Source organism: Podarcis raffonei, chromosome 6, assembly GCF_027172205.1.
Source record: "Podarcis raffonei isolate rPodRaf1 chromosome 6, rPodRaf1.pri, whole genome shotgun sequence".
Lineage (NCBI taxonomy): Eukaryota > Metazoa > Chordata > Lepidosauria > Squamata > Lacertidae > Podarcis > Podarcis raffonei.
The window spans coordinates 64,393,432-64,411,397 of NC_070607.1; the positions used below are offsets into that span (position 1 = coordinate 64,393,432).

The 17,966-nt window shown below is 43.8% G+C and overlaps 1 protein-coding gene across 1 annotated transcript; it reads right to left on the reverse strand.

The window, feature by feature from the left end:
- Positions 1–4,519: 4,519 nt before the first annotated feature.
- LOC128415136 (protein-glutamine gamma-glutamyltransferase E-like) lies at positions 4,520–14,985 on the reverse strand. Its single transcript, XM_053390999.1, has 13 exons — positions 14,979–14,985; positions 13,486–13,653; positions 12,941–13,183; positions 12,614–12,819; positions 11,587–11,715; positions 11,040–11,217; positions 10,084–10,183; positions 8,528–8,634; positions 7,863–8,069; positions 6,746–7,048; positions 5,581–5,732; positions 5,163–5,296; positions 4,520–4,667 (listed from the first exon to the last, which is right to left on the reverse strand). Exons 1-13 carry the CDS (start codon positions 14,983–14,985, stop codon positions 4,520–4,522), a joined length of 2,082 nt encoding a protein of 693 aa, XP_053246974.1.
- Positions 14,986–17,966: the final 2,981 nt, after the last annotated feature.

Sequence of the window (17,966 nt, forward strand, 5' to 3'; positions counted from 1 at the left end):
GTTGCGGGTATCACATTTGCACCACAACTGTGTACGCATTGCAACCACACATTTATGCATGCACAATGAGAGCCTAATTTCAGTGGCAGGAGGCTGGGGGATGAGATTCTGTGGCCCCTAGAGAAGACCTCTATGGGCACATGTGTTCCTGCAGGTCATGTTAGTGACCCATGTTCTAGGCTGTGTATGTGTATGTGCTGTGCACGTGTTCTTTTCTTCAGAGGTTAACATAAAAGCATTTCATGCTATACCACCCATGGTAATTCATACTCCAGATGCCAAATGAGAGAAGACACTCCCTTTCTATTAAAACTCCCTTTTCAGTGGCACTCTATAAGTCCCTACATTCTCCACAGGCAGACATAGACTCCAGAGGGAGTTGTGGCCACTTACATCATAGGAACATTTGGCCCAGGGCAATTTCTCCTGGTTTACCTGAGACTAGAAATACAGCGCTCTTCTCTTCCACATCAAATGAATCAGGTTGACATTGGCTGATTCCACTCTCAGTCTCAGTAATTATTACTGCCCTGTCCTTGATAACTCCTGGGCCATGAGATGAATAACAAAACGTTTACTTCTGTGGCAGTGTTTCAGGGACCTGCAAAAGAGCAAGTCAGCAAATGCCAGTCCTGTCCTGCCAAACACTTTCTTGCCCTTCTTTGTGTCTTCTGCCCCTGGCAGTTCTGTGCTACATTGCCGGAACAAAGGTGTGTGGTGTGTGGGTGTGTTGTGCCCTCCTGAGATCAAGGGAACCCCCAATCATTTTATATTTGACCTCAGCTATGTTTGAAGTTGATAGCCTTGAGAGCATGAGCCAGAGAAATGTATTAACTGCCTCATAGCCACTGGCAAGCTAATTCCCTTGCCCTTTTCCTGTTGTGCAGGGCAATCCTAAGCATGTCTACTCAGAAGTACAGACACTAGTTGCTGGGAACCACAAGTGGAGAGACTGCTGTTGCACTCAGGTCCTGCTTTGGGGCTTGCCATAGGTATATGGTGGGCCACCGTGAAAACGCAATGCTGGACTAGATGGACCATTGGCCTAATCCAGCAGGACTCTTCTTGTATTGTGATGTTCTTATTAGGGGCTGCACCCCTGCTCATTTCCCTTGCCCCCCTGCCATTTTCTTCATATTACCCCCCTAGAGCTTCCCTTTTCTGCCCTATGCACGCTTGCCCATTTCTGAAGCCACTTCTTTCTTCTGTTCTGCAGCCCTGCTCTGCACCCCTGTTTTCAACTTCGTACTGCAAAAACTCTGGTTTGAATTTGCTGGGATGTGATTGAATCCCAACCAAAAGTGCCCACTATCTGAGGCTTTAGAGAGACACATTCCTGCATTATGGGGTTTTGATGCCATTAACAGAAAGCACATCTTCTTAAAAAAGAAAAAAAAAGTACTTCAGATTCATCAGCACAGTGTCTGGGAACTACAAAGGATATGGCAGACTGTATTACCTACCAGCTGTATTTCTAAGAGGTGAATCAATCTGCTAAGTGATATTTTAAATGTAGTTATTATCTTGTGGTTCCTTCGGTGTCCTTTTCCGCCGCTCTCTTGCTGTCTGTTTTAATCGAATCACCTTTCTATAGTGGCAATAAACCATTATCTTGCACAAATGAGCCAAATGCCTTCTGTAAGCTATTAGCATTGGTATTTCCTTTTCTCCTTAGAATCTGCTGTTTGTAAATTGCCACCTGCTCCTGTGGAATAACTCTGAGAACAAGAATATCTCAGGATTAGGTGTTATGTTTCCAAAATGCATTTATCAGGTGATGGGGGGTGGGGTTGATCGGTTTGAAATGTACTGAAGTGCAACGCCAAATTGAAAATAGGCAGGGAAACAATGGAGGAAGAAACAAGCATGTATTTATGGAGGAGTAAAATTAGAGAAATATTTGCAGAGTGGAAGACAGCCAGGAGGCCAGTATGAATCTGGGCATTGTGTACACATAGCTGGGATTAGGGTTGCAGTTGACTGCCTGGGTGGGTCACACATATGCTATTGGTTTGCCCTAAATGAATCTAGTTCATAGATTTTTCTTTGTAAGTCTCCCAGAGTCACAAAAATCTGTTCAAAGCCCCCATGTTGTAATTGTAAGGCTGTGTGAGTGCTGACTATGAATGGGAGAGAAACTTGATTTTGTTTGCATTTTTACAATAAACTATCAAATCCACACTCCTCATAGCAATATGCAAACAGAACCAAAGCTATCGTTTAAAATTTGTACTTCTTGAATTTTGCATACAGATCCATATATTACTGAAAATAGGATGCCAAAAATACATTACCATATTTTTCCGTGTATAAGATGCTCCCATGTATGACACCCCCTATTTTTAGGGACTCCAATTTAAGAAAATAGCGGGGGAGATTGCTCCATGTATAAGACGACCCACAGTTTTTCACATAATTTTTAAGTAAAAAAACCTAGGCTTATACACGGAAAAGTACAATATACATGGTACCTCGGGTTACAAATACCTCAGGTTACAACACTTCAGGTTACAGACTCCGCTAACCCAGAAGTAGTACCTCGGGTAAATAACTTTACCTCAGAATGAGAACAGAAATCATGCAGCAGCAGTGGGAAGCCCCATTAGCTAAAGTGGTACCTCAGGTTAAGAATGGTTTCAGGTTAAGAATGGACCACTGGAACAAATTAAGTTCGTAACCAGAGGTACCACTGTACTAGGAAAAGTTGCTTGCAATATATGCATATTACTCAAAACTACACACAAAAATGTGTATATTAGGAAAAATTCACACTGAAATGCTGACAAATTTTCATAAGGATCCCCCCCCCCCAAATGCAGACTCCTGCATCAATGAAAAGAACTGGTCAAGAAGAACTGGTCAAGACTGGAAAAATGAGAAACTAAAAGAAACCAAAATTGATTCTTCCTTCTTTAGTGCTGATGGTTTTATAATTGAAAACAGACTTCACATAGATGCTGGTCACTAAGGTTGTAGTAGTGTAAACACTTACTTGGGAGTGACCCCAGTTGTAGTGATGTCAGTGTTGGAAGGGTGGCTCTGCAGCTCCCCACAACCACATCAGCTGCTATAAACTAACCTCCATTGAAAATCAGTGATGGTTACTTTTCAGAGATGCATAGGATTACACTGTTCAGTGCTTTACTACAAGGTTGTGTACATTTCCTGCCAGATTTTATCCTGTGACTAAACTAGTTGTGACCCTAGATAAAATCAATCAATCAATCAATCTTCTTGACTGGCATAGAAAAGGTGCATTGTATACATGGATCAGGACACAACACAGTTAACGAAACAAAGTAGGAGATACTATAGGATAAAACTGTCCAGGCATTGTGAGGTATGAAAATGGCTCTTAGGACCTATGGTGATGTGATTTCAAGGCGTCACTCAAAAATCTTGCCACATTCTCTACGTCATGCCTACAGTTGTTCAGCAGATAATACACCCTGAAAGAGTCAGTGCGGTAAATCCCCTCCTTCAATAAGGGCGTCAAATACTTATCATATATTTTTGCATAAAACGGGCAATAAAATAAAATGTGTCTGATGGATTCGACGTGTTTTGTGCCACAAAGGCAGTATCCTTCAGAGTATGGGATTTTTAAAAATCTACCTTGCAAAACTGCAGGTGGTAAGACATTAAATCTTGTGAGGAAAAGAGTCTTGCATACGCGAGGATCGTAAAGCTATTGTAAATATGGAGTGTCCTGGCCAAACGAAGGTGGAATTCCAACCTCAAAGGGGAACAGGTTTTATTGGCTGTGCTGCTAAGGGTCCCTAGAGGTAGTCAATACATCTGCACTTTTAAAAAAATGATAAAAGGCACATGGGCGAACCCAACTTTTGAGATGAGGGGAGGAAAAGTTTACATTTGTTTTCCATCACTGTGGTCAGAAAGGAGTTTTCCTTCTGGGACTAGTGGCAGCTGGCAGGGGAAGCCCTTTCTGTTAGGACTTCAACAGAGAGGGAATGGGTTGAATTTGCCTTGCTTGTATGCTGTGGTCGCAATGAAAACTTCCTCCACATCTAGTCAGTTCCTAGGTGGTACTAAGCCTAAATAGAAATGTCCCAGGCTGGATTCAACTGCCGGTAGCTGGGCACTTTTCTGCACTCAGAGGTATAAGATGCTGTTTTGTAAAAGGGCTATTGAAGACGTTCAGGGAGGAGGAGTCAACAGCTCACTGATAGCTCAGTGGAGAGTCCATGCACAAAAGCAATCTAGAGATGATGACTTACGAGCTTTCCAGGAATGCCTTGCTGAGTCAGGCAGGTCTTAGTCTGCCCCAGCAATGGATGCTCTAACATTCTGACTACAGGGATTTGTCAAAGGAATTCAACAGACCTAAGAAAAGAAGACCACAAGTTTGGGATAAAAGAAGGAAAGTTTTATTAAACCCTGTCACTCAGGTAATTGCTTATGTGATGCATATTAAACGTTTGCTTCCTTGCAGCCCAGGACTCATTCACTGCATACCTCCTCCATCTGCGGCCTGGCTGGCCACATTCAGGGCTTTGAATCAGTCGACCACATTAATGTCCTGATAGGTTACGCTGTCTTTAAATTTGTTACAGGAGAAGTTGACAAGCAGATACTTGGTCCCACTTTTTCTGGGAAAGAACTTAAACTGGACTTGATAGCTGTCCTGGGGATTCAGTGGTGGTACACTGTGGATAAGGAGCAAAGGAGATAAGTCAGCCTGGGCCTGGGAAGATTGCCAGCACAGTGCATGCCTTAGGATGGTTTGTTAAGGGGGATCAGAGGCTGGTCTGTTAAGGCTGGCCAGTGGGTAGTATTTTGCATGTGCTGAAAAGCTCCCATGGAGACTGTTTGATAGATAGGTAGAGCATCATTTTATTAACTCAATCAAACACAGGTATCACAAGCTGGGCAAAATGAATGCTGTTCTAGATGCCTGTTTCCATACTGGTTGCTGCAGCTCTCCACACTGGAGTGCAGACTTTGCTTGCTCTGCAAGTGCAGATGGATAATTAGAAAGCAAAACAACAAGGCCACAAAGGGGAGAGGAATGTCTTGTTTGAGATGTTGCCCCTCCATTCTCTCGCTGTGACCCAGTCAGAAGGGAAGGTGGTGCCCTGTGCAGAGCCACCACACTTGCCCAGATGCCCCACATACTTACTTTTTCTTTTTTTTATACTCACTTTTTCTTGAAGGTTTTTTCCAGTAAGCCACTACCCTCCGCCTTCAGCACACCATCCTTCAGCTCCTCATCAAAACAGTTGTCAATGGTCACTACCACCTTCACTTCCTTGCCCACTTTTGCCTCTCCCAGCACCTGCTCAGAACAAAGTTGAACAGAGTTACTGGCAACCCTTCCTAAGGCTACCCTGACCCAGGTTCAAAATGATAGGTCCATAGAGACACAGCTCCCTCCTCCTCCTTTCCCTTGGAACCACCTCCTCTTGCTGGTTCCTCTGTCTGCCTGCACTCAGAGTTGTAGGTAGCGAAGTGCAGTGATTCTTGGGGTGTTTTTATGTATGACATTTGAGCCTGCCTTAACCCTAGGCAGACACAAGGGAATCAGCTCATAATGGCAGCTCATAATGGCTGAGGGTTTACCTTTATTGTGACGCTGGGTTTCTCGAGGATTATGACTCTGTTCACATTTCCCCCCTCTTTTTTTGACCATGAAGCTGCGACTTTAATCAGGTTGTCTATCAGCAGGTACTGCTTGTACTTAGCATATGAAATATTGATAGGAAATTCTTTTTCTAGGGGAGAAAAAATCACTATGAGGTGTGGTTGCAAAACCTGGCAGATGGCTGTTCCTTATTTAAGAGAACCCTCCTTATGTTGCTCTGATGAAGAATGACCAGAATGTTCCCAAGGCGGGGCTCCCCCTTTGGGGCCCACTTTGTTGTAATGCTGTCCTAGCTGGAAGGGGGATGGCGAGGGATAGGAGAATCATAAAAACTTTGCATCCCTCCCTCAGTTGCCAATGGCTGAAAAAGCAAGGCCTTTCTCCATCATTTCCTGTTTCTTGCTTGGGATGGAGCAAGTGGAAAGGAGGCAGGCGTGCACTGATGTCATCACACAGGCAATTCCCTGTATTCCCCGGATGTGACAAAGCAGGAACTGTCCATCACTGCACTCTGGTGAGGCATGAGGCAGCCACTTTGCTGGTCAAAGGCTGACTAGAAGACCACCTGGGATGGAACAACCCAAGGGAAGAAGCCATCATTGCCAAGTAGTGTTTGGTTCAACAGCACTTGGGGGATGGTTAACTTATTTCCTGTAGATCAGAGATGTCCAACAGGTTGATTGCTATCTACTGGACGATTCGGGGGGGGGCCGTGGTAGTGGGAGTAGATCGCAGTCTCTTGGAAGTTGGACATGCCTGCTGTAGATTATATTCATGTTTGGTGTGCTCAGAATAGATCTACTGAAATTAAAGGGTATGACTTACTTAAATCTATTAATTTCAATGTGGAACTTAGTTTGATATAACTCTGTGATTTGATTTTCCAGAGGCATGTAACATGCAATGTATCCATGTCTACTATCTCCTGCTAGGCTGCAACAGGTAATTTGGAGTCTTCTGTCCTTCACATCAGTTAACAAGGATGGACCATTTAGGATTCATTTCACCAGGTTTTATCAATGATGTGTGTTCAACTTCAGTAGTCCCCTCATCTGGTTGAGGTGCCAAATGATCCTCCCTCCTTGCCCACATTCTCTGGCTTATCTCATACCTGTTTATGAAGAAACGCATGAAAAAACTTACCTTCTTTGGGGCCAAGGGTCACCAAGATAGAGGCTTTCCAGATCTCATGAATGGGTTTCCCAGTGTTGTTAATTGACCAAGCGGCCATATTGGGTGTTAGGTACTCAGTTGTAGAGCCAAGGTTTGTCAGTCTCAAGACCAAGTGGACATCCTTGCCAATCTCCAGGGGGCTCTTCACCTTGATTTTCCCTAAGACACTAGGCTTTGCAGCTTCTCTCAAGCTTCTGGCAGACTCAGAGTGGTTTGTTTTCAGATTGAGTTTGGCACAAGCCTTTGCAAATACTTCCCTTTCCTTGACAGAGCCTGAGAAAGTAAGAACAGGATGGCAAAATTTGACAGGGCCCTCTGACTCAAATGATGCAAGTTCATTAGCAGCCCCTGGGATGAAGAGTGCATTGCATGAAGCTCATCAGCCTTCTCTCTCTGGCTTTCCCTAGGCTAGAGACCACTTTAACTACTCAAATGTCACAGCAGTGCAAGTTCTAACACAGAGCATGGTTGGGGTATGTAGGGTTCACTGGCAAGTTGACTACTGACCTAGGTCTAGCTTGGATGTTGCACATGTATTCAGATACAATTGGTTGTGCCTGGAGTGCAGATTTAGAGAGAAGATGCCATCCGTTTTGTCTTCACTGCCCCAGCCAAACACTTACTTGGACAAAAAACAAGGTGCCTGAAAATGCATTTGAACTGCCTCTGGGTCTGTGTGTTTTGGTTTCCTTATGCCTAGCATCTGTGCCTGCTCTGACAATATATGTAGACCATTCTTAGCTGCAGGCAGAAGTGTGTTGAATCTCAAATTGTCCAACATCATGAAAAAGCGTGGTTGCTGCCAACATGGGTTAAGTGGCCATTGACTGTAAAATGATGATATTCAGCTAAATACTTGCGGTAAGACGAATGTTAGTTTTAGCACAATGGGGTCTACTCTGGGTAGGGGTTGGTAAACAGATTTAGAGGGCAGGGGAGGGGGGATTTTACACTGCATAAAGAGAAATCCTTGCACTGATGAAATGATCTGCTTATTCCTAAATTGAATACAGGCCAGTGTCATAGCAGAGACCCAATCATCTCCAAACATTTCAACCTATTTATAGAGGAAGCTCTTTTGCATCACCTTCTTTGTATTTATAATTATCAGTGACATCCAGGCGATCATTGCTGTCCACAGCCTTTGTGCTTATGTTTTGCCCAATGGACTTGGTGTCCAATGAGCCCTCGATGTCAGCATTGACCTCTGAAAAGACGAATGCAGTGTCATATGGCAGGTCCACATCTCCCTCCTTGATGGCCTTCACTGAAGCTGGACCACACTCGACTTTCTCTGGAGAGTTAAGGAAAAGAGAAAAGGTCTGCATTTGCAGTGTGTGCAAAAATGATCAGGCAGAACAACTGTATATCCTGGGGACAAAATAGGTTGTTTTAAATAAGACAAGTGTGACATTACATGCTGCACGGTGAACCCATGGGATTTGTGGTAAGGACTGCTAGCTTAAATTGCTCAGAAAAGGACTACACAAAATCATGGAGAGTGAGTCTGTCAGTAGTTATGGGCAATGACAGCTCAATGAAGCCTCCACATTCGGGGGAAGTATATCTCTAAACAACAGCTTTCCCCCATTCATTTTATATTTCAGCAGCTGGTGCTGAGGGCTCATACTGCCTCTGAATATGGAGGGGGCATGACAGAATCTGGGCATTTCTATCATACAGCAATAGCATGGCGAGAAGCTGAACAGAGATCTGAACACAACCAACTCCCCCAGCAGTCAACTCTTGTACCTGTAGTACTTCGACCTTGTGGAGTTGCATCCAGAACTTGCCACCCATTGTACATGCAGCCAAGGTCAGGTCGAGCAAACCAGCATTCATTCCACACATGGAAGTTCCTGCAGCCAAGAGTAAATAAATATGATGTGCAGGTTTGCAACGATGCCCCAAATCTTAGGGTCAGCTGCTTTCAGAGGTGAGTGGAGCTGATTTCCAGGAGCACCTGGGAGCCCTAAGTCTGCTTGTTTTTGTTGCAGTTAGCAGGCCATGCTGTGTTTGACGCAACTGACCCATGGTGACAAGATTTTCTGGGGGTGAATGAATGTTGAGAGCATAGGAGGAAAACAAAGAAGGAGCCTTGCAGCTGAATTAGACCAAGGTGAGTCTACCTAAACTAACAATCTGCTTCCAACAGCAGCCATGGTGGAAGCTGTTCATTTTATATATATCACGCTCAAAGTGTTTTGCATCAGAAAAAGGCAAGATAGCATCAGTGTGACACAAATGGCTTTGGGAAGCTCACACCTCAGAGCATCCTGTGACTGAGCAAGCACTGCCTGGTGCTGCTGGAACAGAATGGTACAGTGGGTCACTACCACTGTATCTGAATAATGCAGAGCACGGAGGGTGAGCTGTCCAGGGAGATGAGGCGTGCCCCTCTCCTTCTGACTATATTTTTCAAAAAAGAAAACTCTGGCACTTATGAGATTAAGCAGAAAAAGGGTCTATTTCACAACAAAAATGACGAACAAGAATGTTTTAGGAGTTGGAGAAACTCCAAGAATTAGCAAATTATATATGCTGAACTCAGCAGATGTCTCAGGCTTTTCAATAAGATAGCAAATTTACATCTAACACATAAGGTGTTATAACTTAGACTTTGATAACTTGTGGGTATTAAAACAGGCTGATTCTTTTGGTCCTGTTGTGTTTCAGGTCCTCCACCTTTAGAAATTTCACTCCTGAGGCTCCTGTAGTAGACTCTGTATATCAGACCTTCTAAACGGTTTGGGATTCTTCTTCTCTTCCTAGAATATACATCCCCACCCTAATGAATTGGGACTTAAGTAGAGCGTTCCCACACAGCTTCCCAGTTCTCTTATGTCAGTATACCCTTAAAAGACAATAACCACTGTCTTTCAATCTAACCTCCCCACACCTACCCCCAGCTCAGAGATTGCCTTTTTGGCTGTAAATATTCCCTTGGGGTGGATTTTACACAGCTAAGAGGCCACACTCTTATACAGCTGGACATTAGGCACAAAACTCTTCTCTTTCCCCCCTCTCAAAGTGCTGTTTTCTCCCTCCTTTTAGCTAGCTGTAACTGGGCCTTCTATCACAGAAAGTAAGGAATTATTAGTCACTGCAAGGAGATGTTTTGCATGTCTGGATGTAGGGAAGGTCACAGATCCTGCCAAGTGTGGCAGAGAAGTGGGGGGAAAGGACAAAGATGTCTGGTTTTGTCCTACAGCTGTTGTGCCTCAGTTTCCATCTCTGGTTTTGTCTACAGATGCTGGTGTATAGGAGCCCTAGATGTATGGTGGTGGATGAGAAGAAGGCTGATTTACCAGGTACTCTCTGATGGTTCCAGAATCAGATTTTCATTTTTGTCACAGCCAGAACTGAAGTTGGAAATGATGCGAGTGGGAATTCCTATGCACCGGAGGACTACAAAAAGGAGAGAGAGAGAGAGAATATGGAAATAATGGGACTCACTGGTATTCAGCAACATTGTTCCTTACTATGCTCTTTAGCCAGCACTTCTTTCTAAGATACGCTTTGTTGGCTCCTTGGATCAAATGTCACATTGCCAGGCAGCAGCATGGAATGAATTGCCTGGCTCACTGGCCTCTGTGGCCCATGACAGCACAAGGGGCTCTGAGTCCTACTAAGGAGGAAGAACCATATGCCAAAGTACTCTCTAGATGTTCCCAGAAATTCTGGGCCAACAGGGTCAACTATAAAACCTTCCACTTGCTACCTGTCTGTTTCTAGTGCATAAGAACATAAGAAGAGCCTGCCAGATCAGGCCAGTGGCCCATCTAGTACAGCATCCTGTTCTCACAGTGGTTGACCAGATGCCTGTGGGAAACCCACAAGCTGGTGCTGACCACAAGAACACTCTCCCCACCTGCAGTTTCCAGGCAAATGGTATTTAAAACCATTGCTGCCTTTATCCACTCCCTCATGTTTGTTCCCTGGACTGGCTCTCTGGGTCAGTCCAGGGAGCAATTAGGGGAGACTGTGATTCTTTTATTCCCTGGGCACTTTGAACATGTTGTGCAGGGCATGCATTTTAAAATGAGTTCCATGATTCCCTTTGCATTTATCCAGCCACCCATGCTTTCCAGTGATGCACATTGACCTCCTTTAGCTGGGCTGTTAACCAGCTGCAGCAGTAGTTGCAAAAATCTCACACTGCCTTCCACTATAGCACAATGCAGTTCCTGGTGCTTGAGCACATTCCTCATCCCAGTGCCATGTCTGGAAGGGCAATGTCGCAGAAGGTTCCAAGGAGACATACCCGTAGTCAGAACTCCTGCAAAGACCCAGCATTGCCCATACCGGACAGGTTCAAATCCAGAGCTTTCCCATTGCCTCAATATCTCCACACTTCCTGACCAGCTTCCTGGGTCTTTCCCATCACGGCAAGCCTTCCAGCATCCAAACAACACTCCTCTGTCTCCATCATTGCAGTTGATCTGGGAAAAAGTCAAAATATTTGCGCATTTATTGTGCAATCAACACACTGCTGCTCTTCATATGCTGTGCAGAATCCAGTCTCTGTTTAGGGATGCCACATATTACCAGCATTTTGCCACCACCAAAAAAATGTGCACCTGCATGAAGGAAGGTGGGAGTCACTCTTGTGGCTCTACAGAAGCCTTTGCCAACCTGGTGCCCTCCAGCTGTTTTGGAATGCAGCTCCCATAAATCCTAATGAGCAGCTAGAGGTAATGAAAGTTGTAATCCAAAGCAGCTGGAAACCACCATGTTAGCAAAGGCTGCTCCACAGAAACACTTGCCTACTGTATTTGTGTTAAGAGTGAAAATTGTAAGTCTTTCCTTACCATAGCGCTGAGCACTCGCCCAATATGTATGGGGTCACTTAGTTGGCTCACACCAGCAGTTGAGTCCTTGTGGTATTTTAAACCCATGTCCAGCATAGAAAGGCAGATATCCAGAATTCCATCTTCAAACTGTCCACAGAAGAAAATATTCGACAAGTGAGTGAAATGCACCACCACCATCAAATTATTAGCACAGAGAGAGCTTTCTAAGAATACTGGAGTGCCAGGAATTCCAGTGTCCCCAAGTGAAATGGGTTTGATGGGTGGCAGCTGCCAATACTGATTCCAAACTTCCTTCCTTCCATGTGACATATTCTCAGAGAAATCTCAAGCTTTTCCAGAGAATTATCCAAAGTCTGTTATGATCCAGCCCAGGGAACTTCATCATCTGCAACCCTTTCATCTGCCAGTTTCCTAAGTTTTAGTTCTATAAAACGATTTTCAGATGTCCAATGCCCCGTTGGAGGCTAGGGCCATAGCTGTCCTCAAGGTGGCAATCTGGGTGGGGGGATACCCATTTTATGTAAGTCATAGGACCATCCCGAGGATATGCTTCCATCAGGTGAGCTGGTCATTCAGGCCATTCCCAGTGCCTACGCCAAAACCTGTACATCAGTCATCAATAATGTTGTGGTCTCATTTGACCCCAAAAGTATGTGTTTTGACTGGTTATTTCTCTCTGGTTGGGGCGGTAGGGGCTGTGGTGCCTGACCATGCAATATATGCACCTTTGCACACATGTTCCCCAATGTATGCCTTTTGGTATAGATTTTTTTTAGTTAGAGAATTGCATCACAAAATTCAGAGATATGCCAGTTACAAAGGTTAGTTGCATTTTGGTTTGGTAAGTACAAATTAGGTCGGTTTGCATTAAATTCATTTCCTCCCCATTGATTGGTGGAACTCACTTCAAAAAGGTTTGGGGATTTCTCAGTGGGTCAGCTTGTTTGCAAATCCCTCCAGCCTCCTAATCATTGTTCAAACTCTTCTCCATCCCTAGTTTGAAATCCCTCCACTTTATATTTACCTGGCCATAATTCCATGGCAGTAAAGTTTTTCCATTGTTGCAAAAGATGACACCAAACTCTGAGAGGACATATTCTTTGCGCTCTGCCTCATTAGCCATGAACACATCATCCTCTGAAAGATGAATGACAAGCAGGTACTGTGATAGCACTTCTCTTTGTCCAGGTAGCGCAGCATCATGCCAGTGCTCTCCTATCTCTAACCTTTCTACACATACAACACAGTGATTATGTCTACCACCAATCATGCAGAAGCCTACAGGTGGACCTGGAGGAGATCAGGTTTTGAACTGCTAGGCTAGCACTGACTTAGGGAACATGTTTTGTACCTGGCATCCAGGGGTTAAACAGCAACACAAAAGTGCCAAGGCTGGAGGGGAGTGTGCTTCTGCTGGTGTCTGTCTTGATGCTGAGCTGGTAGCGTCCAATGGCAGCATCCACTGGGCTCAAAATGGAGACACTCAGGGAGCCATAACCAGCAGAGGTCTGTACTGCGCTCCAAGATCTTCTGCTTGGTGTGCTAGTGATGCCAAATGCCACTCGTGTCTCTGCCTGTAGAGCACAGGTTGACCCTGGAAAGAAAAGGTAAGAGGAGGAAGAGGTGGCTTCTCTGTATGTTGACTTCATATTTTGAGAAATCCACGCACCATCAAGATGGATTGGTGTGTCAAGATAAATGCCCTCTTTGCAAGGAGATCAGAGGACTTACCTAGTCATGCTACACATTTCTGTGGATTTGTGCAGCACATAGCCTACTGCAGGTTTTGTGGGGAAGGCTGGAGAAAGACTATATGAGTGAAGCTTGGTTAGTTCCACTCTACAGATGAGGGACTGTTTTCCCTTTTGAGAGGACAGGGGAAGATAAAGTGTTTACCCGTTTCTACAGTAAATGTTAGTTTGTCTGCAGCTGGCAATGCTCCTCTGGATGTCAGAGAGATCAAAAAGGCTTGTCCTCGTCGCACAACCAGTTCCTTGCTGGGATATTCATCAGTACGATGCTTGATGGTGTTTTCTCTCAGTTTCCAATCAGTGTTTACCAAACCTGCAAGAACATCAGGAGGAAAATGGAGCCACTAACAGCAAGCTATGAATGGGACTAAGTGCAATTCCTCTATAGCAGTCCTCCCCAGGACCATCCTGTTTCATTTAGGTGTCAACAGAGCTATTCATCGTTACGTTTCTTAAAGGTCTCCTAGCTCTCCTCTCTCCACTGCATGATAACAAAATGAAACAGGAACTTTTTCAGCCGGAACTCACCAGATTCAGTTCTGGCATCTCTCAGGGGGGCACCATTGCCACTATAAGAGAACAAGGGAGGTGTTCATGCAGAGTTCTGCCACTTTTTTTCTAGATAAATGGATAGAGGAGAGCTAGGAGACAGGTAAGGAAGGAGTTCATGTTTTTATTTATAAGGTGGATGTTACTGAATATTTTGTTAATGTTTCTTTTTATATTAAGCAAGTATCATTCTTAAAAAGTCATGAATGCAAACCATACTTTGACTTGGAAATGTCCTTGTAAGTCATGGCAAGCCCATTGGCTTATATGTTCTTTTGGATATAGTATGACATGCCCAAATGAACATAGCAACATACTTACATGCTTAATCAAGTGAGAATAAGGCACACAAGCACTCCAGCTACTATCAGATTTGATGGAAAACCTTGTCTGTCCTAGTCAGCATGGTCAATGGTCAAGGAGATGGCTGCACCAAGGGGTTTTTATGAACCATTTTGTGGAAGGAATCAAATTTGCCAAAGGGAATTGTGAAAAAACTCACATTGATCAGTGATTCTGAATCCCATCCCTACTGCTTAGCAGCAATGCAGCTGTACACACATTGTCCCAGCAGAGCAGCCTACAGAGCTGTTAGTAATTGGGGGGCGACATGAGAGAGGGCTTGTGCAGTCTGCATTCCCTCTTTATGGCCTCAAGCTCCCTATGCACACATGAGAAACTTTTGTAAGCTGGTGCTACGTTAGCAAGGTGCTACCCTTCTTGCTCTGAATTTATACGTGCAGAATAGCCACAATTCTGATCTCTTCTGCACCTAGAGATGTGTTCATTCACTCAAATGGTGAGCGTAATGAGATGAGTTAGAGCTTTAAAATGCTATGTATAAAGTGATATAGAGGGTTCCCTCTGTTGTCCAATAGGCTCTCAGGGATATTTTCTTTTCAACTGGTGGAACTTGGCTGCAGAGATCTCTAGAGCCTCCATTTCTGGAAAGACGCCTGTAAGAGAACCCAGACCTCCTATTTTCTGGGTTTTCCATTGACCCCTCTAAGTCTTCACACCCACCCACCTACCTCAAGCCCTGCTTCCTTGAATTGTCAAGCCAGAAATTTGCTGACTGCTCATACTCACCAGCCATTATCTCCTGCTCTTTGCGTTCTGGTTTGCTCTGGAGTCCTTGCTGTCGTAGGATGAAGTTCTAAAGGGGTTTGGAAGCATCTTATATACTGCAAAAGGAAGGATTCTCTTTCTGTACAAGCCAGGGACAGTCCAATAAAATTGTGGGAACCATTCCAGGAAGTCTGAATGGTTGGAGGCAGATGACAATATCAGAATCACACGAGGCATCTAAAATCCATATCTGCACATCTTTAGCAAACAGATTACCTGGCCAGTTCTAATGAATCACACAATTGTAAGCAAAACAAGTGGGCAGAGCAAAATGGGGGAGGGGAGGAGGGGGAAACAGCAATATTTAGAAGTATTAAGGAAAGCTGGGGTGATGACATACTTCTCCAATAAGAAACCCCACTTTTTTGGCCCATTCATTATTATTTTTTCTTTTTACTCAGAGTTCTGGGTGCAGTCTTCCTGACTTCCTGAGGAAGAAGTCCTATTTAATTAGTTCATCTTTTTACCAGTTTGATTTATGACCATGTCAAGGTCACAATAACTTGGTCACAATATCCGTGCAGAAATCCACTGAGTCCCTGAATGATCTTCCAACACATAAACCCTCTAGTACTGTGAAAATATGCCCTAAGTCCTGATTGGCTGAAAGAAAACCTACCCTTCTGGAGCCAGGCCTTTTTGTACAAAAACTGGTCTCTGGTCTCCATTCAGATGAACAGCCATGAACTGCAACAGCAGTACCTGAATGATGTTTGGTGGCTGGGGTTCATGCCTCTAATGGCTGGTATCAGGGTGAGACCAGCAACCTTCATTATTTTGCTCTGTACCTGAATTCCCAAAGGTGCCTTTATTCTGTTGGCAATTCTGAGCTGTCTTTTATATTGCTAAAGGGTGCTTATTCTCATGTTTATAACCTCTTAATGAAGTATGGCATTTATCCCTTGTGTGTCTTCTTGGAGTAAGCTTGGCTCTGAATCTGGTACCTGGCTTCAGGGTCATAATGTGCAGAGTAATTTTGGGGTGTACAGCTCTAAAGGCAGTGAGTAGCCTATTTGGTTCTTGTCCTTGCAAATCCTAAGGGTGTCCACATGTAAGCTAGGCTTCCCTTGGCTCAGGATTGGTAGATAGTGAGTAAACTATTTGGTTCTTGTCCTTGCAAATCCTAAGGGTGTTCACATGTAAGCTAGGTTTCCCTTGGGTCAGGATTGGGGGACTACGGGGTGGCAGCACTATCAGACAGAGTTGGGTTTTCCTGGTCTTCGTCTCACACTGGCAAGTAGGGCTAACCAAACTTATTTCTGTGTTGGCAGCAGGAAGATGAGAAAATAAAACCACAAATCAAATAAAACCTTTGTACCTTCCCAAAACTTTATAGTTTTGTTTTTCTTTCAATGCTAATCACCAGAGTTTTTATACCATGTGGTCAATGTCACTCTATCTAGCTATTTCTATCATGGCTGCTAATAAAAGCTGGCCAATAAGGTGCTTAAAATGCAGATTCATATCGTTCCCTATGTAAAAATTAAATAAACCAACTCCAGGCCTCTGACTATATTTTGCCCAGTTAGCTCTCTAATTTCTTTGAACACTTCCTCCCATCATTGTGACCTCCTCCAATAGGTGGGTGGTGGGTAGCACTACTGTGGGCCAGATGAACTGGAGTAGGTGCCACTTCTGCAGAATTTTCAATGTCATTTCTTTCATTGAGGCTGACACCAATCTGAAGGCTAATTTGTCCCACGTGGCAGTCCAATCTGCCTCTTCAATAGAAATTTGTCACATAGGCCACAGCCCATTAGTTGTATCCATGTCCACCCAGAATAATATTTTATATAGCATAGAGACCAGCCCAGGATCCATCACATTTGCTGAGTCCAGAAACCTTTCAAATAAAATGAGTTCGCCCAGGGCCTGTTCCTTAATGTGTGGTTGATTCACCCAATTTTTAACCTGGTACCACACCGGACATGGGATACCCTTTTTTCCATTTGAGTCCTCCACAAATCCTTTGGGAGAAATTGTGACTGTAGAAAAATGTATTGTACATCCCTACAGTTTGCAGAAACTTAAAGGGGAATTGTCTGCTCCCAACAATTCCTGGATGGCAATGAATTGGAATTAGAGGGTAGATCCCAGGCACCAGTTTTTCCTTGTGTTTCTGCCCAACATGCCAGACTGCTTTCATAGTAGAGGTGCATTGTAAGGCTGAAATATGTGTGTTTGGGGGGGGTATTAAGAATGCTTTGCTCTGGAAAACTTTGGCCCATTAAAACTCTCTCAACTTGTGCCCATTGCTGCTGCTTCTAATAAAGAGATCAGATGTCCAATTTGATAGCTTCAAAATAGATCTGAAAATTTGGGATCATCCACCCTACAAAGTTGCTTTGTATCTTGATGTTTTTGAAACCTAGGGGTTGTGACTTTCAGGGAAAAGTATGCTACTTTAGATTGCCAAGTATTGAGGATTTTTGTCAGATATTTGTAATGTGTGTTTGTAAAATAAATATGATAATTTTGGAAGCACCATCATTTTAATGGTAGCTATACAACCTGAAAAAGAGAGGGGCATTTTAGTCCACCATTTTGCTATTCCTTTCCTTTGCTATTGCTTTCCAGACTGTCACATAGTTCATAGCAAACAGATTATTTAGGTTCTTTTTGACTTGTATCTCATAGTATCTGAAATGCCTGTTTACTAGGAGGATGTTTAGTTAGGTCTTTAGAAAATTTTAACTGCATAGATGGGGTAACATATTGACACAGTAGTTCAGATCTCTTGAAATTTACCCTCAAACCCATCACTTGTCTAATTTGACTTTTAATGCCCAGGTCACAGCAACCAGGTCATCCAAAAGGAATGTCATATCATAAGCATATAAACTGATGACAAGATTCATCCCTTTCACATCAATCCTTCTGTATTCATGTTTTTCCTCTGAAGAAGAAAGAGAGAACTTCTCTTTCCCCTTTGGGTAGTTGGAAGTGAGA